At 39.8% G+C, this 22,746-nt stretch overlaps 1 protein-coding gene across 6 annotated transcripts in view; it reads right to left on the bottom strand.

The window, feature by feature from the left end:
- KCNC1 (potassium voltage-gated channel subfamily C member 1) overlaps positions 1–22,370 on the bottom strand; it is a 124,998-nt gene extending 102,628 nt beyond the window's left edge. For all 6 annotated transcript variants that reach the window (XM_057418144.1, XM_057418140.1, XM_057418145.1 and 3 more), the window contains exon 1: positions 21,686–22,370. In XM_057418144.1, coding sequence (XP_057274127.1) covers positions 21,686–22,255 — 570 coding nt within the window. In that variant the 5' untranslated portion in view covers positions 22,256–22,370. The remainder of the gene's footprint in view (positions 1–21,685) is intronic.
- Between the last annotated feature and the right edge of the window lie 376 nt (positions 22,371–22,746).

Genomic DNA, 22,746 nt, shown 5'->3' on the forward strand with positions numbered 1-22,746 from the left:
AGCTGCTCTAGACCTCTGTCTGGTGTTGTTGTATGGCTTTAAATGAAGATATTGCCATCAATCGGCCTGTCACCTGCCTCGCTACCCACTTGTATTAAATGATTTCACTATCAGCTAAGATGGAGCACACCAGTGAGTGTCATATTGTAAGTGTCTAGAGAGATTAGATACTGAAATTAGATGGATAACATCCAGACTGCTGTTCTGGATCTCTGGGCTCCCAGTATTTTGGTTGACAGTCAGATAAAGCCTAAATCTGGGCTTCATCGTTTGTTTCCCTTAACAGAGGGTGCAAACTAGAGGTGTGTGAAGTCAGTCTCCAGACAAAGTCACAGTAACTGTGTGCACTGTATAAGCAATGTAGCATCTAATTCTTCTATACAAATAGTGTAGCACATTATAGTATACCTGAATTCATCAGCTGCATTAGCAAACTCCAACCCCTTATGTGTTCAGTTTCTTAAACCAGTAGTTTCTCAGTCTGTTTTTCCTTGGGGTGGTCCTTGAAAAAAAAGATTATTTTAAGAAATAACAATTGGAGTATCAATAAAAACTGCTCAGCTAAGAAATCTGAAAGCTGATGAGACCCAAGATGACAGCTATCCCTGGGAAAAGTATCTTTCTCCCTGGAAAAACTGATTATATTATATTGGAGGAGTATAGGATTTAAAATTGGACACATGGACATTAATGCACTGCCCTAGTTTCTGTCGCCTTGTGACAGGAAACATCCTGATGGAAAAAAGTGACAGTATATAGGCAGTAAAAGAAAATACAACTACAAGTATTAAGAGAAATAGCATTTAAATGAATGTTTCCACTGGTGTTATCCTTTACTTACAGAGGGGCACAAATATAGCAATATGCAAAGGGAAGACTAGACTGATTGATAGAGGAGGCCAAAGGTCTTCCCACAAATGGCTGTGGGATATGTTAGACAACTATTTTATGAATGCTTTAGGAATATTCAGAAACATGTGGGGATTATTTATTCATAAGTCACACCAATAGAAACAAATAAATAGGCTGCTATCAGTTCATCTTTTCAGAGCTCAAGGGTATGGAAACTTACTTAAAATCCCAGCAATTTTTCTAACTTTAAAAATGTAATGATTTAAGATCTCAGAGGTGAATTCTGGGAGAGGATGTCTGCTCTATTTTCTGTAGAAAGATGTATCTTCTAGTTTTCAGCTAGGCTTCACATTTGTCGAAAAGAAGGACATGTTTCTCAGAGTTTAAATATATATATATATATGCATGTATCTATACAATTAAGGTTCTTTTACCCATAGTAATTACTACTAAAATCAGTATCAGTCTCCCTAGTTAAATGAGCTAGTATAGTATGGCCTTGTTCTTTACTGGGGCCTCTGAGTGTTCCTTCAAAAAACACTGAGTAACATTCAGGATAATCAAGTAATAAACGCTGTAGTATGCTTTTTAAGTTTTTTTCTTTTTTTTTTTTTGGTGGGAATCTTGTGTGAATTTTTCAGGGTAGAAAAGTTATTTTTGGAACTCTCTGTATCTATCTATTCCTGAGCAGCAGCATTTGGCAGCCTTGAAACAGAATTTAGATTTATGCTGATGGTGCCCTCAGTTTCTATGTGATCTTAAAATCATTCCCTGTGATTTGTATTACAAAAGAGTGGGAAAATAAAATTCTTCTTTCTTTGTGTTCTCTTTTATTTGGGAGGAAAGTGGAAATAGTTGCAAAACAAAAATTTCAGCCCTGACAAGACCACAGATAAGAATTTCAGCTCAACTATAACAGCAAGTACAGGGTGGCAGGGGTCAACTACCAAACAAAATACAACTACTCAAGAACTCCAGGATAGAGCTGAGCAGGACTTTACTTGAGAGGTGTACCGCAGGAATTTATGGTAGTCAGAAGTTAAGTGCCCATTCTTCTGTTTAGCAAGGAGCCTTTATTTTAATGCTCCATATACGATAGCTGATCTCAACTGATTAACTGAAGTATTGCTATAAGAATAAATGGAAATGTGAAGGGATAAATTCCACGTGTGGGTTTTAAAATGGGATCCTTAGGCAATCCCATGCACAGGCTGCTGAAGGAAGATGAACAAATGCTGATACTATTTAGTATCCTTTGTTATGGGGTAGGAGATGTCTGACCATGATGGAAGTTCTGCTGAGTACCCCTGAGGTTCAGAGTAGAAATGAGATTTTCAGTTTATTGGTGATAGTTTTAAACTGAGCCACTTGTGAGCCAGTGTGGCCAAGTCACTAATGGTAATATCTGCACAGGATGGCCAAGAGGAAGGTGGGAGGGGCAGCTGCTATGTTGCTGCCACAGAGAGGAGTGAAATGCTGAAAGGATTAAGTCATTTTTGTGAAGTATTTTGGATTTCTGGAAAAAATGATGTTATGGACAAGAAAAATTTTAGTTTCTTTGTATAAATAAGTGTAGAAGTTGAACAGTGATACCTAAGATGAAACTCATCTTAAACATTTATAAATCCTCTTCTTTTTTTGGCTGTTCTTACAGGTCCTATTTTTGCTCACTGTCAGCAACTTGTAGGCAAATCACTGGAATTTAGGGATGCTCAGCCTGTGCCAATTATTTTTTTTTTTTTATCACAATTCAGAATATTTGCTTTGAGCTCCATGAAGAAGGCCAAGTTCTCAACTGGAATAAGTGCAGGTAGCTCTGTTCAGCTAAACATCTCTATGCCTATTTGTATTAGCTAAAGCTCATGTCCATTATCTGATGTATAAATGTCTCAGTTTGCAGTGTGAAAGCTATTGATTTCTGTTTTCCCCAGTAGGAAAGATACTGCAGAAGAAATAGGCTTAAAAATCCTGCTGGTCAACTGTAAGACAGTGTAGAGTTCATCCTGTTATGCTAATATATGGCATTTGTAGTGCAGGATCCAGTGAGGAAAATATTAACAGGAGTAAACTGGAGCAATAGTTGCTCATAGTTGCCAACTTCAGCAGAGGCAACTGGATGCTACTGCTGGGCTTACCTGGTATTATTTCAGAATAAAATCCTTGATTTAGGCTTTAACTCCTGCTGACTCTGAGAAATGCAGCTGCTGCGCTGCTGAACTACCTGAAAATTCCCATCGTATGGATAATTTTGGGCTGCCGGCAGTAAAAAAAATAGCAGGCAAGGAGACTATAAAGAATGGGTTAAATCACAGACTTCTTACCTCTGGTATTCCTGGATAATAATCCGCCTACAGTGACTCTATACTGTGGGTAGAAAATGCCTACCTCTTTTTAAACATAATTTATGCACTCCTTTGCCTTTTGAAAAGGATAGACACCAGCCAGGTAGAAGACTGCTGCATTAGGGCTCAAAATTAACCATCAAAACATGTGCCTGATGTGTAAGTCAATCTGCCTCATTGTAAGTATTACAAACAGACATTTGATTACAATGTGTATTTTTAAAGTATGCTTTTTTGGCTGTGTAGCTTCAGTAAATAACATTTATTCCAGTTTGCGCTAAAAGGACAGGGATACATATGCTGTTAACTTGGTACAATACGAAATCTGCCATAAACTAATAAACTGATTTCCCCAGAGGTTTTCTTCCTGCAAGGGCTGTGTGCTATGAGGCAGTGTCTCCCAGATGATTCAAAGTGCCCTTGACTTGATCTGCACTAAGCAGAAAGCGATGCAGTGGTAGTGTCTGAGGAGGCTGAAAGTGCGAAGGAGGCAAAAGGAAGCTTATTTCTCTCCCCCCACCCTTCCCAAGAAAAAGTTCTTGGGCTTGGACCTGAAGGGGTTGGTTGGTGAGAAGTTTATGTTTTGAAGTGGAATTCAGACCTAAAAAATTCTATGGTGGTAGCGTAAATACTGAAATTGCAGTACTTCTAAAGCATGAAAAGCAAGCAAATGACTGGGGAACATGTTTCTAATGTAATTGCTTTCTGACCTTATTTTGTTTTGCTTTGAGTTTTGATTTACTTCATATTCATTATAATCACTGAACACTGAGGAAGAAAGAGGTGTGTTTTTTTTAAATTACAGCAGCTTTCCCTTGTTCTCTGTTTGGAAGAGGAATATGGTAGCTTTGGGAATTACTCAAAAAAAGCCAAAACATCAGGGAGGCCAAGTTTGATACGCCTGACCCCTTGAATTAGACAACTAGGATGTAAGCCATTTCAGGCCATCACGGTATGACATAAGGAAACAAAACCATGGTAAACGTGCTAGAATTCATTCTTCAAAAACAGTGCGTTTTTTGAAGAACACAATGGCTCCAGAGCAGTATTACTGGCACCTATCTATTTTCTGCTCGTCTATAGCAAGAATTACCAGACTATTAGAGAGAAAGAAGGCACCAGCAAAAGTGGGTCTTGTGCTGTTCACACATCTCAAGTACACTCTGTGGTCTGCATCCTATTTCCAAAGAGATTGGCATCTACACAGCAGATATGCAGCTCTTGTATCATCTGCCTTGCTCCTTGAGTTTTGGGGGGAATAACTAAGATACTCTCTGTCCCAACATACTGCCAGTGGCAGAAGAGGTCCAAGTGTCATTCTGCTGTGTCTCTCCTGACTTCTTTGCCTCTCATCCTGACCTGTCATGGTACCTCTGCCACTTCTCACTGAATGTTTCCTCAGAAGAAAAGAGCTTATCTTCAATACCTGTCTGATGCCTTTGTGTCAGAGGTCTCATAATAAAAAGATGATTCTGGAGATATAGCCAACACAGCTGAGAAAAAAGTGATGGCTCCCAGCGTGCTCTGTGATTGCTCAGGGAGCTTCAGCGTATACTGGGCATCAGCATATACAGCATCTGCTCCGGCATCTTACTCTGTAGGGTGTTTGTCCTCTTGGAAGAGACCCACTTTGCCAGACACAGCTCTCAGCTCATACTTAGTCTGCCTGTTCTGGGAAGGCAGAACGTGTTTTCTGACAACAACAAAAATAAAAATCAAGAGTTCATTCTATTGCCACTTCAGGGCTGGTGTATAACTTGCTCCTTCAATTTGAAATCTCTATTCAGAAACCACAGATTATGGAGAAAATGGATTAATTCACTTGGACTCTTTTCTGGCTTTATGAGGTTGCTGCAAACTGGGGCCAGTTCAAATATAGGATATAATTAAGTCTGCTATGCTTTAATTTTGTAAATTTTATTTTTATTCCATTTTTAACCTGTCATTATTTAAAGTTATTTAGTAGATCTGTCAGTCTGTTATGTGCATTCTACTGTGTGTGTCTTATGTTTTCTTCTGAAAGAGCAAAAAGAATCTTTTGAATTTTTAACTGTTTAGAAAGGTTTTGTAGATACAGTGTTAAATGTTCCAAAATTTTATTTCCCTGATCAGCGGAAGCTTTGCTTTCTCATTTCCTGTCAATCTTATTAAGGAATGCTGAATAATCAGAATGAAGCAAAGATAAGATTGCCTTCTGATGCCTCTGATTTATTTTGAGAACAACTTTCTTTCTTTCTGTGTTGAAAAGATGTCCTTACTTCACCTGATGAAAGCAAACATGACACTGGAATTTCATCCAGCATCTCCAATTTCTCTCCAAATTACTTTGCAAACATTAATTAGTCTCCACAATACCCAGAAGAGGTAGATAAATAATGTTCTATTATCCTGATTACAGGTTTAAATCACTGTCAAGAAGTTGCAACTTGCCAGAGGTCACAGCTGAAGTCAGATCAAGTGTTGGTGCTTACCACGCAAGATCGTACCACTCTGTCTACTACCTTATCTCTTCTTGTTGCTTCAACTCCATTGCTCCATCTGCCACTGAATCTTAAACATATATTCATATTGGAATATGAACAGAACACATTAACAAGCCACACCTTTTCATTAGACAGCATATATTCTCAATTAAATATTGCCCATTTATTCTAGACTTTTTTTTAATTTCATTAATGTGATCAGCAATGGTGAAGGCATGCTAATTGTCCCATGGATTTAACATACAATCAGAATCGTCCCCAGAATAATGCCTATGGGGACTGCTGCCAAAGCTTGTGTGGTGTCTCGAGAGAGCGAAAGCCTGTGGCTCCTTTTCATTTCTGTAAGCACTTTGTACATTTATTAGGTCAGTTGTTTTCTCCTGAAATCTCATTTAGTCTTGGATTAGAGCTGAAAGGAATCTCTGTGTGCGTGGTGAAGGCCATAATTCTTGTGCAGGACTCCTAAGCAAAAAAAAGCTGGTGTGGCTGGGTTGAAATGCTGAACTGGAGCTCTTAAAGAGATGAAGTTGGCTTCTTTTTTCCCTGTCAAGCTCTTGTGCCAGCTGTCACGGTGTTTGACCTTCAGAGGCCACCGGAAAAACTGAATGCATCACAACACGGTATCCAAAGTCCTCAAATGTCCTTACAGCAAATGCTTCTCCAGTGCTAGTGCTGGTTTTAGTACATGAGGTTTTTTGCTGTGGAGCCTAATCCTTTTTTTATTCTTTGGCAAACTCACAACAGCAAAATGCGACCACAAAATCTATTACTGCAAATTCCCTTCTTCCTGAGCTCTTGTGAGGGCTGCTTTCTTGCTTGTGGCACATGCAGAATGTACTGGCATGTTGCTAACTCATTTGAATTACTCTGATGGGGTTGTTCTCACCTTGCTGGAAAACGATTTCCTGTAAGTTACCACAGTCTGAGATTTCAACTGCTTAACGGTCTTGTTTCTCTACTAGTAGGCTCACCCTACATTCCTTTTCCAGAGTCCCAACACTATTTGTTCTTCAATGTCCAGTGAACATTGAGGGGTGGGACCTCCTTCTCTTCACAGTGATTTATTCTTCTGATTCTGAAGCTTTCTTCCATCTCCTATTTACTGTTGATACATCTTACATCAGGCATTTTCCTTCTGATTGCTGCCATTGGAACCACTGTTTTCTGTAGTTCCTCTTCAAAAGAGTGTCCTTCTAATGTCTGATGATGACTGCACTGCATAGCATCCCATGCTCTGTGAGCAGATCAGTTGTCCAACAACAATTAAAATGATGTTTAAAAACAGAGTTGGTGCCATAGCCTCTGAGTGAGAAAGGAACAATCAGGATAAGATGATGTTGATCCTTCTAAAAGGAAGAGTGACTTCATGTCCACAAAGGGCTAGAGAAATAAAGGCTGAGAATCATTTGAAGAAAGATTCATGCGAAATCCTTGTTTTCCTTGGAAACATTTAACAAAATTTGTTGTATTTATCTTGCAGACTTCAAACTGGCAAGGCTTCCTAAACATCATCTGCAAAGTTTCCAAAAATACAAAGTCCCCAAGAACTCATCAACCTTTCCCCTCCCTTGAGACCCTCACAAGTAGCTGAATTTGGAAGACAAGGCTGTGGAATAAATGTTGAAGAGGGGCTCGTGACATGCACAGTAACTTTACTTTTGACTCATCTCTTTGTGTGTGTATGTTTAAAAAATAAAATCGCTGCCTTAGCATAATGGATATTCAAACCCATGAGTGACTATGTAGTGTTTTTATGAAGGCAGGTGTATTTTAAGGGGGAAAAAAGTATTCTGCCCTAAGCTGCAAGTGTGTGGTGAGTTCTATTAACTAGAAGAATTCATAATTTGGGCTAGTGAGTTGGCTTAAGAGCGTTTTTGTGGCCTGTGAGCATTTTAATAGCAGGACTGCAGTGAGCACTTGCAATGAGCACTAGCAGGAATTATGCAGCTTGATAGTTTTATGTCATATTGAAATTTTTCTGTATTATAGCTAGTATCATATGCAGTGCAAGTTGTGAATGAAAGATTTTTTTTTTTCCATCTGTATCCAAATCTTTATTGATATGCCTCTCAAAATACAGCTTCTGGTCTCTCAATAAACATGGCACAGGGCTGGTGAACATAGTTTCCACACATAACTTGTCTACTGTGTTTTTCTGGATGTATTTCTGAGCCCTTTGCCATCTGTGTACATTACAAGCTCTTGTAGGAAGATCTTTAGACAAAATTACTGCTGTATCTGGACAGTCATGTACAAGCTTATAATAGAAATCTCTTTTTGTTTGTTATTTGTTTTGTCCTGCTACAGTTAGCATAGTAAGGAGCACAGGATGCCTCAAAAAGGGATTTCTGCTGTAAGTTCTACAGTTACTAGAATTAACGATGTGCCCACAGCTACCATAAGTGGAAATCACAGCTGTTAGACTGGCACTGCTAAATAAAACCTGGTTGGCTATTGGGATGAACAATGCCATCAGATGTCCTTGCGGTGAAAAAAAAAAAAAAAAAAAGAAAAAGAGGGCTGTTGTTCCTAACATTCCCATCTAGGACCTCTCCTTAAATTTACCATAATTGTTGCACCTGTAAGCATATACATCTTACTTCTAAAATACATTTAGGACAATCAGGATAAAAAGATTGGAGGAAATTTCTCATTCACCTGAGTTAGACTGTGCTGCTGAAGTAAAGAGCAGGAAAAGCTTACATTTGCAAGAAATACCATAAAAACAGAGCAGTTGTGTGTGTTCTTGGCAGATACACAGCTACTTTGAAATCCCACCTGGATGAAAAGAGTACAAAAATGCACTTCACATTTGTGCTTATAAAAGTGGTACTCAGATGCGTAGTCCCCCTGTGCAGTATTCTATAACCACATAGATACAGGGAAGAGAGTAAATGCCTACTTTACCCAATTTTAATTTCTGTCCGATGGAGTTTGTGTAATGTGAGTCTTTGCATAACGGGACAAATGGCTTAATTGCTGCCTAGCTGAGTTCTCCACCTCCTAGCAGAAAGAAAATAAGGATGACCTCCCTAGATTCCTACACATGGACGATAATTTTCCCCTATTTGCAAGAACCCAGCATAAGCATTGTGGATGTGCCCCCTTCTTAAAATTTTCTTACAAGGTGATTTTAATCCTAATTGTCTTCAGTATTTTGCACTTCAATATTGAATATTTTTTTTCACAATTCTAATAATATTTTGTTTATATCTTGTCCTTTTTTTAGAAGTTTTTAAAGTGTTTTTATAAACGCTTAAGACTCACAGAACCTCTTGATGCAGAGAGATATTAGTGCTGGCAATCTCCTTATCAAATGATGATAAACAGACACACAAAGATATTGCAACGGACATTTTAAAACGTTCTTAATACTAGAAACTTTGGGGATCAACTTAAAAAGACCATCTGCAGCTGTCACTGACTTCAAAGGGAGCTATGAAAATCAGGATCTGATGCTGAAATCCCTGTTGTGACCTTCATTGTGAGATCATCATTTATATCTAAAGGGGATTTTTGCTACTGCAGGATGTCCAAGGCTTAGCGAGACCACTGACACAAGGGTTAGCCCAATGTCTGAAACCTGCTTATGATTAGCTTGTTTTCAGCACATTTTCAGATGCCGTACGTTTTGGATGCCAAACATAGAGTGTTAAAAACACCATTCCTCTTGTTGCAAGACAATAGTTAAAAACCCGTACATATTTAATTATGAAACAGGCTGGAATGGTTTTAATGGAGAACATTCAGAGAACAAGAAGCCTAGAAACACAGCTCCAAACTTCATAGCTTTTGCTCATATTTCTGCCACAGTTCCCAGTAAGATTTCTCTTTAATCTACATTTGCCGTAGTTCCTTCTTTCTTCCTTTCTAATAATTTAAGAGACAAGATGACAGAACAGATTAGAAAAATACCTATAAATAATACCGTACGTAAAGAGGCATTTACCCACTGAGTCTTAAAACTTGTTCCCTGATTTGGTTCTATTTTTATAAGCCTAATCTTACTTGACACTGACAATGATTCATATAAATATTAAGTATTCATTTTTAGTCCATCGCACATAAGTGAAGCTGTTGTGTTCTTTGGAGTTTTTACCCCTGCACGGTAAAAAGGACCTGCAGTCCTTTCCTAGGATGGAAAGAGGAATAGCAGGATTCAGTTCCTAAGTTCTCTACAGTTTGGTCCTGTAGTCCTATATTAGGTAGCACAGATCTATCATTTGTAAAATGTTCAATGATATTCATATTTCAAAGGGGATTTTGTTTGGGGCAGGTTTGTTTTGTGGTTTGTTGTTTTTTGTTTCTTTTTCTTTCTGCAGGATGTAAAAAAGGACATGTTACCCTGAATTAAAATCTAAATCTGAAGGCTGTGGAATATAACATGATTTCTTCTTTATACTTCTTTGTTGTGTTATGGTTATGGAGCAAAATTCTATTCTTTCACTATATCTTGGGTATTAATTAAATATGGTTTTTAAATGTTTTGTTTATTGTTGAAACATTTTGTTCCTTAAATTGCACAGCAAAGTTATTGAAACAATGAAAGGAAATATTTTTTTCAATCTTTGTCACTTCTGAATTGTAATACAATAGTGGTTTTGTTACAGCAGGAGTAGATGTGATAACAGATGGTAAAACTGCAAAACTGCCTCTGCTTCATTACAGCCCCTGGCAAGACTCCTATATAAGGTAAATTACAGTAGAGAGGGATATTTAACAATATATCCTTCACAGTTTCTAGTCTGATTTTGAACTAGTATTACATGTATCATAAAGGCAGTGAATGTAATAGTTAGAATGTTTATTGATCACTTCTGTGTTGGTTGTTGATACCAGAGCTAAAGCATACATGATGGAAAAGGCCCTCACCTTGCAAAGACTTCTTATAGTGCTTTTCCAGGTAAAATTTGTCCTGGCAATTGTTTAATTGAGACCACTTACCTTTAATCGTGATAATGCACTTTTATTAAAAAGTAATAAAATGTAAGTGATTGATTTCCATTTCAATTAAAGAATGTTTATGTTAAAATATTGATGAAAAGGCAGCCTTCAAGAATGCTTGTATTTATATGGCATGAGTGAAAGGCAACAGATTGATAGCCCTGGGAAACGTAGGTCTTTTCAAAACAAATTATGTGATGTGTCCTTACTCTGACTTGGGAGCTTGCTTTTCACTGTGGCAGAACCACTCACACTCTGGGGTGCAAAAGTTCTCTCTGCTTCTACATATCATCTCATACTTTCTTGTATGTTTTGTCCATTGCTTCTTCATAGGGACTACGCAGAGATCACTGAATCTTTGCACATGGCTCAGCCCAGAGTCAACCACATGATGATGACGTACGGTTATTTCCTAATCGGAATTGGCTTGAAAGTAGTGAGTGAAAATAAAAAAACTAGCCCTGCCACATGGTAAAGTAATGCTGTTTCTGAAAATATCACTATATATATCTGTTTTCTGCTATTAGTCTTCTTGAATTCAGTAGCCCAGAATTACCACACAGGAACAGCTTCTTGGTTCCACATTACTGGGAAATGCTGTTTTGAAACGTACCCAGTATACTGGTTTGTGAATTCCTCATGCTGTACAAACTGGATCAACTTCACTAACTGCCTGGATTATGCAGCTCTCTGAAGTTGAGAAGTCTCTTGAGCAGAGACAGATGAAAACATGAAATCGTGCAGTTGGAGGAAGATATTAAACCCAAAATTTCACATTCTAAGAAAAAAAAAAAAAAACATGTTTTTGAAAACAGCTTTTATTCAGTGTATATGCAGCAAGACTGTGCCTGTTAGCAAAGAAAAATTATGGGCATTAACAAGGCTTTGACATAAGGCAGTTGCCAACAATACTAAAACAGTTCTGAGCAGAGGCAGAAACAATACTGTAGGCAGTGGGAAACTGAAACTTCTTATTTGGCTATGTCCTTTCATGAGTCTGGCTTCACAAATGAAGATGTAGGAACTTACTGCTAGATGATGTGATGAAGAGATAGCAGGTGCCCAGCCCTGCTGTCTTTGCACTGGCTGGCACAGCACATATGCACACTGCACCTCTTGAAGGATCATAGCTTTGGGTGATATACTCCAGTGCAGGTTAGTTTGGGAAACACTACATCTGAGTATAGTGGAAGTTCTTCACAGAGATACTTACTGTTAACTTGCTGGTTTTATGGCAATAGAATTTAGGAATCATCAGCAGAGATTCCTAAAACACTGTTATGCCAGTTACTGCAATAAACATTTACTGAGGGAGAGATGAAAAAATGCAAAGCAAGTAACCTCAGAAAAGTGTTTTCCTATTTTGAAAATGACATACTAGAGATTAAATGTCTTATATGATTCCCCACACAGTAAAATTCATAGAAAATGGGAAGGACTGAAGCAGACCCAAATAGTGTGGCTTAATGAGCTAATATAACATGGTGTTCATGCGCTTGTGCCATTATATTCATTTGTTCATGCCCTGCCTTTGTACAACTGGCATTCTGTAGATGCTAACTTAAAACCCCTGGGAGGATTTTTCAGAGCTAACATATGCAAGCAAGTAGGGCACACAATTAATGACTTTAGTCAGATCTGCTGACAAATGCTCACTTGATAAACTGTATTAATTCAGATGCTTGCAATCATCTGTCCAAATCTCAGGTTTTGAGGTTTTTTTAGGGTTTGGAGTTTTTTTGCTTTCTAGTAAATTCACACTGTGTAAGTCTGTGAAATATGTTCGTGGACAAGTGTGGACTGTTCCAAACAAATATTAAATATCTCCGAATAAGAACAAAGGCTTACCCTGCTGTCCTAGCCAAGATACCCTTTCAGGACAGAAAATGGTCAGGTTTAGAAGCTGCTGTAGCTGATGTGAAGATCTGTGGTTTGGAGTTGAAGATGCTATAGAATTGCTATTGAATTTCAAACTTCGCCTTTACTCCATGTCAGTGACACAAGATAAACTGAGCTTCTTTTCTTAGCAGAGCAGGTTCTCCAAAAGATGTTTTCTTTAGAACAGTGAATGCACCTTTGCACTATTGATTTCCTGCTGTTGAGACATAACTAACATTTCAAGCAATCTATACAGTTTTGAAATTTACATTAGGTCTTATAATAAATCACTAGTACCTTCGGGACTTCTTGGTAGGACAAACACTGAACTCCTATCAGCCGAACACTAAATTTCTATATTGCTTAAGCAAAATTCAGATCGATGCTGATGTGCTAGCACCCCATAAAAAGAAAACCAAACATCACCCCAGTCCCCAGCAATTGACTCAGTCTGGTATTGGTTGAGGTATCATAGCACAGTTCGGTTGTTCTTGGTTTGTCCTTACAAGTGCTTTACTTGAAAAAGCCTGAGTTGAAATCAGTTCTGCATTTTGTGGAACACATTCCTGGGAAGTGCTAAGATGTACTGTCACTAGATTTCTTGCAAAACTCCACACTAGAAGCAATGAGGAGATTCACGTAAAAAAAACAAACAAACAAACCCCCAAAACCCCAGGAACAGCACAATGTGGCTGATACCATGTTGTCTTGTTTTTAGAGTAGATATCAGAAAAACAAGCCCTTTTGCATTGAACGCTCTGGCGATTACACAATTGTCCTTGTCCTGGAAAAAATTGCCTGAAATAGGTCTGCACTGGTCCCTGACTGGGTCCCATTGAAATCGGTGATAGCTGTGGCAGTGGCCCTATGGGGTCCTGGGGTGGGATTTTATTGATGTTCTCTTAACTCCTTGCTCATGTCCTTTTCTGGTATAAGACATGACCTCCCTTCCACCGGAGGTTGTAGGTGCTCAGTATTTTTAGGGATTTCTCCCTATTAATTTTTTTAAATTCTGTTATCAAATTAGAAGCATTCTGATGGAAGGTTTTCATTAATTAATAGCTGGATAAACCACAAAACTGGCCTCCTTCACCTATGCCTGTTGATTAATCTGGCGTACTGAAGACTGCAAGAATCCAAACTGAAAACTAGAACAAGGTTATTGGAATAAATTTTCAAAGTGAAATCTGTGGCTGAATTTCTGATGCATGTCAAATAATAAGCAACCTGAACTGAACAGATCTTTCCATATTTGTATAGGGAAATACAGGTAATGTTTTAAAGGTGGGGTTGGGTTTTTTTGAGGGAAAACCTGGGCAGGAATAGGGATTCTGCTGCATTTGAAACAAGGAGCTATTATCCTCTTGGTGTATTTCTGTGTACATTTTTGATTTTTTTTGCTAATGTTGATTATTTGATCCAGGAAATTAATGGAAGAAGATGCATTCAGTGTGGTTGTGCGGACCCAAATAAATGCTCATTTTAACTTGTAGTTGGCTATCAAAAATGTAAGACTTGGTAAGAATAGGTTTTGCGTTTGTCATTCAAAACCAAATAATCCATCTTACTGCTTCTTTAAAGGGGCATTCTTTTGCAGGTTTTCAAGTGAAAAGCCAGTAGGATATTTTAAACCATCTAATGTGATCACAACACCACAATGTCCTTGATCGAACATTTTCTCAAAGTAAATCTAGCAGTTCTAAGATTTACTGCTGCTCCTGAAGTATCAACATAATTATGTAAGCGTGTGCCAGCAGTGTGTGCCTGTGTTGGTAGCTCAAGTGCAGCAGCACACACATTGCTGGCTGTCCGCAGCACACTGAAACCTGAGATTTATTGCATTTACAAAGGGCCATTACAATGCAATTTTAACTCCCTGTCATTAAAGGGTCTTACATCATAAGCAATCATTGCAAAAAGCCTTGGACTGAGATTTATTCATTATTTTTATAGCATGATTTATTAGACCCCCATTATAGCTTATAAATCATATCTGAAAGAAATGAAAGTCAGTTAGGGCCTGGCCCTTTCACCTGTACGCATGTTGGGTAATACCTTGTTCTCAGCCCAAAGGAAATGGGGATATTCCTGGAGTAAGCTATCACTACAAGAGTAGGAGTAAAGATAGCAAAATCTGGGTCCCTACTGAGCACAGGAGATGTAAAAATTATTTTAGAAATGACAGCATGCGGTTTATATTCCAGGGGAGGGGGTGGTTCTCCATAGATTTCTCTGATTTCATCTGATCCTAACACTTCTGTGTACCATTTGGAGTGAATCACATATTTATGTAATGCAATATTCAGTAGAGGAAAGCCTAGTCAGCCTTCTAATACTGTTCTTTCCTCAGATCAAATTCAGCATATAGTAACTGAGAAGCTAAGTGTAATACAATTGCAAAGATCACAAAATGGCTGTTCTATTAGTCTTACCCCCAAGAATGCACTGAAATTTCATAAAATCAAGCTCATACAAAATGGAAACTCAGTTTTGCCATCTGTTTTCACGTGAGAAATAATTACACACTTGATTATCAATTAGGGCCCCATTTTTCAATCTGAATATCCCTGCTAACCCTTTTTATTATGAAATGCAGTGCTTGGATATGATTTGGTTGAACACTAATTTAAGTCATATGGTTTGAATGGGGATGTATTCTACAGTCCTTTGCAGTAAAAAAACGCCAGTAAGAGCAGGAAGAGCTTTGTCAGTATTAGACCTCTATTTTTTGATGCAATGTGCTAGAGATGCTCATGTCTTTAAATGATTATGAAAATATATGTTTGAATGTGCTTGTTCCTAGTAAATTGCTAAGATCTATTGCACTTCAGTGCTTTGGAATGGAAATATGCAATGTCCCTATTAAAAAAAGCAGTACACTGCAATTAATTTGTTAACCTGAACCATACTGCAGGAAAATTCATTTCTATCCTTGAAGTCGGTGGTAATTTTGGCATAGAATTTCAATAACACTAAGGCTGGGCCCTCTGTTGCTGATTTGGTAACATCTCTCCTTATGTTAAAAGAAAGGCAGTATGTATAGACTTTACTAAAGTACTACTATAAATATATAGGGATCAGTCACGTATTTTTGCAAATGAGAAAGCTGAGTGAGTACCATTGAATACTAGATGGCACAGCAGAAGGAAAAACAAGATGGAAAAACAGTTTTTCTAGGTATAGTCTAACATATCACCTTTTTGTGAGCTGTTCCAAAATAGAAATATAATGATTGATCCACATATCTTTTGTCCTTTGCCTCATGATAAACCAACAGAGAATACCAGTATTTTGTTGCCTTTTTTTCCTAACCAAAATAGCCAATGTCGGGAGAAGGGCAAAGATAATAATTGGAGGCACAAAGGGATGGATTAGAGAGAAGGAACCAAGTATCAACTGAAACCAGTCACTAAATTCATATTGATTTCAATGGCACCACAGTAACATTTTCAGAAATATTTAGGGATGGTTTAATTTTTAAGTCCTTCCTCATATGGAAATCCCACTCTGCCTTGTAGGAGGTGGCAGTGATAGGAAGGTATATATATGTGTATGCATATGATGGTATGATCCATAGAATCACAGCCTGAGCTAAAACAAGTAAATTTTGTAACCTAGAAGCATTAAAATTAAGTAAGATTAAAAAAAAAAAAATTAAAATGGCAACAGATGCTGTTCTTTTTTTGAGGTTTTAGAATAATAGAAATAAAAATGGAAATAGGCAAATGGATTAAAAAAAGTCTTTGTTGAATTGAAACTGCTAAGTCTGTACTAGCCAGCCATATATTTGTCAGCTGGATAACATCATCCCTCTCATCTCCCTGTGAGGTTGTGACTTCAAAGAGGTTGTAAGATGTTCTGGGCAGACATATCTTCCTTTGTGTTTCTGGACTACTCTAACCAATGAAGTCATGATTCTGTATGGCTGTTAACAATCCTTTTCCTTTTTTTTTTTTTCCTTTTGTGATAGTTAAAAAGTTTATTACTTCTCAAGTCAGAGGGATAATTCTCAGGAGTTATTTGTGTGTGCGCCTGCTTCCACCTTGGCTAGTTCGATAGGGGCCGAATGTGGGACTTGGTGTGAGCGCTGAGCATTTTCTAGCTGGCATTGCAAAGCCTTCTTCAGCCAGGATGCAGAGAAAACTATACCATGCTTACTAATGGGTTATATAAGGATTTGCAGTAACATGTCCCTTGGTGGGAGAAAATAAGAATAAAATGGGATTTTAGGAACTATATTAATAATGAATGATAGAATGGTAGTTAATAGATGTCTAGCTGTAATTCCATTATACTACAAATGCAGGAGAAACTCCATTTAATGTGGATTCTCATTTGTCCAGAGCTGTAATGCAGCATGCAGTTAAAATTAGGCTGTCTTGTTAATTGTGAAAGTGTATGGTGAGAATTACTGCAGCCAGCTTCAGTGCAGGATTAGATACGCCTCAGCAGGGGAGACCTTGCAGAAAGGCCCAAGGTGGGAGAGCTCCAGAAGAGCCCCTTTGACGCAATCTCTTCCTGGTGAGAGGGGTGCCTGTGGGTAAGGGAAAGCTGTGGGGCAGCTCTCCTCCTTTCTCTCCCTATCATCTCGCACTCATTGGGACCCCCTGGAGCACTGTCCATGGAGCACTCCTGTGCAGTGTGTCCCACCTCAGATGGCTGCAGAATAAGCTCCCCTTGCAAAGGGTCATGAGTATCTATTCCCACTCCCTACTTTCCCCAGTTTCAGAGTTTAGCTGCACTAGGCCAGGGTAAAGGAAATCACCCCAGCCACTAAGCCTCCAGGTAATATGGTTATTCAGGAACTAGGATCCTGTAAGCCGCCTTATACCTACAGGATGTAGTTTATAAGGAGAAAAATCAGTTTAAATGAACATAGCAAGATTTAAATGCTCTTGAACGTACAAAAGAAAGCTGGAAGAAATCCCTGGGGAATAACTTCTTATCTCTTCCCCACTATTCTTCTTCCTGTCTGCTTCTCAGTGTTGGAAACTTGTCCTTCAAAAATCACCCTACTGAGGAAAGCAGATTGTTCTGCAGGACATGAAGGGAGACTATGAGGGAAGGATAAGTGAGAGATTTGCCTTTCCTCTTCCAGATTAGAGCTGTATAGCATATGCTAGGATGCCAAGTCAAGCTGTTGAGGACTTTCTATAGGACCCCTACCAGCTTTTATTTAAAAACAGTAAAAATGTTTATTTGGAATGACTACAAAAGCTCTCCCGAGGCTTCTTTAATGAAGCTTAAATGTCCAACTTGAATGTGAACACTAGTGCAGAATTTCAGCTGAAAGCTCTTGGTTCCCAAACACTGACTAACCTAACTGTGAATTAACACAAATACAACCTTATCCTGCTGGGGAGGAGGAGGAAGCGGTCAAAGATGTTAGATACCTGCAGGACAAACTGCAGGAAGTCAGTGGGAGCTTTCCTAGTGTAAAACCAGCATGACAGACTTAAATATAAATGAGAGAGGATGCTAAGAAATATTTTTCACACATTTGTGAACTGAGGGACCTATGAAGTCCAATGAGTGCAGAAAGCAGGAGCTTTATTACAACGTAACTCTCAGATATGCTGTTTCAGTGTATCTCTGTAGCTTTCTGTGTGACTCTTTCCCCCCTTGCATCTACTTACAAAAAATAAATTTACAATGTTCCCTGACGATGCAAAAATGACAGCTCTAAAAAGCTTTACAGAAACATCTCGCCAGTTTAGGTACACAATATCCATTGACATGCGGTGATATTTAGCTGCCCGATCAGGTGCTTTTGAAGATCCACCTGGATGCCTGTCTATTTATGTATGCACCCAGTATCTCTGCAAATCTGCATCACCTTATCTGTTACTCTGTTCAGACCTCCAGGTACCAGACTTTGCCTCCATTTATCCAAATTGTGGATCCTTTAAGTTACAGAGAAGTGTGACACCTGTTTATCTTACTAAGGTAAATGTCTAAGGCAACCTTAGATTTGAAATAAGCCACTTTTTCTATTAGACTTAGAAGACAATGCAATTTTTTAAAGTGTCTCATCTTTTTAAAAAAGAACTACCTTATTTAAGAAATTAGTGTTTAGAAAAATAGAATTTAATTAGAATCAGCCACTATTGTTTTAACAAGAGACTGTTGACTATGTTGCACCTAAAGACAAACAACTAGTGACTGGGAGCTTATGCTTTATCAAAGTAAGTTTAGAAATAGACAAGATTTGCAGAATTAGCTGATTTTGCCTGAAATACACAAATGCTCTTCTAGTCTTCCCTGCCCATCTACAATGAGATCAGATATAATTTAGCATGGGTTAGGTGCTAGTGAAGCAAAACAGTCAAAGGTACTTGTATTTGTAAGCAGTGTCCATCAGAACACTCCAAGAATTACTATAGTTGATTAAATGTTGAGCTTTCCACAGACGGTTCCTAAGCATTCACTGAAACAGTGTATGAGACATAGTCCAGAGAAATCTTGCTTTATTCAGGTATGCAGGTTTTCATCTCATCTTAATATTCATACACTGTATTCCTTTTACTTGCCCAAGAGTAACAGTATGATGGTTATGTAAACTGATGCTTGTATTAAGATGTTACGTTGACATGCAGTTTGGTGCTATATGTAGACACCAAACATGTATACAGTAACCACCATTAGGTCAAGACTCAGATACAATTAGGATGACAAATTTTTGTGATTTTTTTGACAAAATGGCAATGTGAATTTAAATTTTTGCATGACTGAAATACAGTTTGTAATTGAATGTAGTGTAGACAATTAAAAGTGAGATAACAGGGATTCTACTTATGATTGCTTCAATTTACCATGCACTTATTAACGATACAATCAATTATTTTACTGTAAATCAGCTACTTTGAGTTTGAGGTCTTTTTGCAATGTCTCTGTTAGGTTACAGGAGCATAAATCAACCTCCCATCTCTTTTTACATCCATAACCATAACATATGGCTTTTATTAGAAAATGTTAAGCGTCTTATAATGTCTTCTTAATGGACAGTATATGCATGTGTTGATGATGAAAGCCATCTTCCTTCATGCAAAATATTAATGCATATAGGCCTACGTCTCCATAGATACAAGTTAAAGAATCATATTTAAGCCATGAAATATTCAGAATACACTTCAACTTTGACCAGAATTCATATTTCTCTAGTTTAATGATACTTTAAGGAAAGAACAAGTTAAAGGTAAATCAAGGGTTGAATTCTACCAGGTACACACATGTAATTGTGAATAAACAGTGTAACATCCACTGTGAGAAAAAAAACACAAACCAAATCACTTTATAAAATGCCTGCTCCTAAATGAAAATACCCATAAAGAATTAGCAAATGGATTTTATATCCTCCTAGAATTCCAGCTTGTACATCACAAAGACTCTTAATATTGGTTATAGATTTTATCCTCCAACCTAAAATTCCACAGTGCTTCCAAGCAGAAGGGTTTTTAGCCTCTGTGTTCTTTTCATTGGCACAACATTATCCCTTTGCCTTTTGGACCATTTCAGAAAATCCTGGAAAAGCACACTGCTTTGACTTGAAATGTGTTTTACCAACAGATTCCTGGACACCAGAGATCTGCTATTCAAATCAATGCCTGCTAACATTGGGCTTGATTAAAGGAAGCTAACTAAGCCTTTTGAAGGATACCCTCCAGCCTTCCCTCAGTTTCCATGCTCCCTTGGCAGAAATCAGGGATTTGAAAGCTGCAATTCAACAGCATCAACCTTTCATCTCATGGTAAATATTTTATTATTCTTTTATCCCCTATGCTGTTTAAAGGAATTCATTTAAAATATTAACTTCTTTGTTCAGGGAGGAAGTCTCCAAAGGGTATGCAAACAAGAATCTGTAGAAATGCACCAAGATATAACTCCAGGCTCTGGTCCAGCTTTCCCCATTCATTCATTGTGCAGACCTAGCGGCTCCCAGCTGAAGATCTCTGCTCAGACCTCAAACCTCCAGCAGTGCTATTCCACCACCCATTCATACACAACCAGCTCCCCTGTCCTTGCTCTCTGCATTTCCACTTCTCTTTCCTCTGTCTGTCCAATTTGCTCCCTAATCTGATCTCACTTCTTTGATACTCCTCAGGAACACTGATCATCCTCCCACACCGAAGCATCACTCATCCCTACTGAGGTCTGGCAGCAGTTATGCCATAACAAAGGTATGTTTAAAAGAGGAGTAAAATCTACACAAACCAATTTCTTCGCAAAGGCACTATCCTATCTGTTTTCTTGCTTATCAATATGGTTACCTTGGGGGTGAATCCTGCTGCTGTTCCCGAAGTAAAGGTTTGCTTTACTTTAGACTTCAGAAGCAGAATCGGGCCCTAATTAATGTAATTTTCCTCATATGTAATAGCATGACAGGTACCTACTTACAGGAGTTGGGTGACTGTTAAAGACCATCTTTACCCACAGCTATGCTGTGAACTGCACCAGTGTGCATTCACTTTCCAAAACAACTGCAGGCTGAGGAGGGGAGGAGTTGTCCTTCAGTAGCCAGGCAAGAAACCGTCAAACACAGTGTCCCTTCTACATGAATGAACCTCCTCCTCTGATTAATACTCTGCATTTCCCACAAGGGAAAAGAGTGAGGAGGAAAGTGAACAACTGAATTACCCATTCTCAGAGAAGCATGATCATAAATATTTAACTTGGTATGTATGAGAAAAGAGAAAGGAACAGGCTCCCTTTCCAGTCCAGGCTGAGAAACTCTCCAAATCCCCTGGTTGCCCAGGGGATGCCTGCTCCCATGATCCTTTCTCCATCTTGTAAAGGGGAGACAAGGTGTCTGTCTTTACTGGGGGATGACTGACTGTAAAAATCTGTGCAGGGAGGGAAATTACCTGGTGTAATGGAGATTTCCCTGGTCCATGAATGGGACCCTGCCCCTGGCTTTTTGGATTTTTAGGAGCCTGTTAGAAAATAAGGCTCTCCTGAAGCCCACATATGTGTACGAGTTCACGCCTTGGTGTCCACTCGTGCCGCATGCATGGGGCCTGCTTGAGAGCATGGGTTATGTCCCCATGACCCATGCCTGATTTATATATGGCCACACACATGGATGGCTGCTCAGCTGTGACAGCAGAGATAACCCTGATGATGCTGGGAGGAAGTGGGGGTGAAGGGAGGTTCGAGTGTTTTGATGAGCATGCTGATTGCATAGCTTACCCTTGCATATCTGGAGGAGTAGGGATCCTCAAAGAGCGCCCAAATGCGGGGCTGCCACCGTCTCCAGAAGCCCCCAGACCTGCCATCTGGGGAGTCACTAAGTGCTAGGCGTTTTGTCATCTCCAGCTCCTCTTCACCATCACCAGAGTCTCCGGTGCCATCTATGTCTCCGTCCTCAGCACTGCTATCCAGGGGTGCCCCACCAAAGCTGTCCAGAGCCTCTTCGGCGTCACGGTGCTGCCGGTAGGTCATCCAACAGCAGGGCTCCACATCGGTTTCATCAATGCCCCAGAAGGCCAGCTCCTCCTCATACAGGGGCCCGCACACGTCCGCGGGGCAGTGCAGCTTGCCAGTGCGGTAGTAATTCAGGATGTGGGCAAAGACGCCTGGGTGCCGGTCAAAGAAAAACTCATCCGTGCGGGGGTCATAGTCGAAGTGGCTGTGGGCATCGGGTTCAGCGATCCAGGCCAGCCGCGTGCCGGGCAGGGTGCGTAGGGTGCTGCGGTAGGTCTGGTGCCTAGTCCCTCCCACGTTGATCACAATGCGGTCGCTCTCGTCGCCCTGGCCCATCTCGTCTCTTATTAGGCATGTCGCAGAATCATCCAAGCAAGCACGGCAGGCAGCAAGCCCGTAAGGGGACGGCTGCTCGGCGGCAGTCACTGCCTAAGCCGAGCCCCGATCCAGGCTCGCGAGCTCGGCTCTCCTGTAGCCGCTCCGAGGGGCAGCCGCTGACGGCGGCTCCCGATGCTGCACCGCCGTCGTCTGAAGTCAGGCGCTCGGGGGCCGCGGCAGCTGCAGCAGCCGCGGCGGAGGGGCAGGGGCAGGGGGGGCCATGCTCCGGGAGCGCGGGCGCTGCGGTGCCGGGGCGCGGGGACGTGCCGGAGGGGGAGGGCCCTTCCCTGGTTGGACGTGGCCAACAGCACAGGGGGAAAAAAACACGGAAAAATAAAAAGGGAGGAAAATCGCGGCGCCGGCGCTGCCCGCAGATGCTCGGGGCGCGGGTGCCGCTGCAGCCGCCGCGGGGGTACGGCGGGGCTGTGCCCGCGCCCTCCCGGGCGGTG

The sequence above is a fragment of the Pezoporus wallicus genome, unplaced genomic scaffold (genome assembly GCF_028554395.1).
Source record: "Pezoporus wallicus isolate ANWC-B61680 ecotype Strahan unplaced genomic scaffold, APGP_CSIRO_Pwel_v1 contig_2025, whole genome shotgun sequence".
In the NCBI taxonomy this organism is placed as follows: Eukaryota; Metazoa; Chordata; class Aves; order Psittaciformes; family Psittacidae; genus Pezoporus; species Pezoporus wallicus.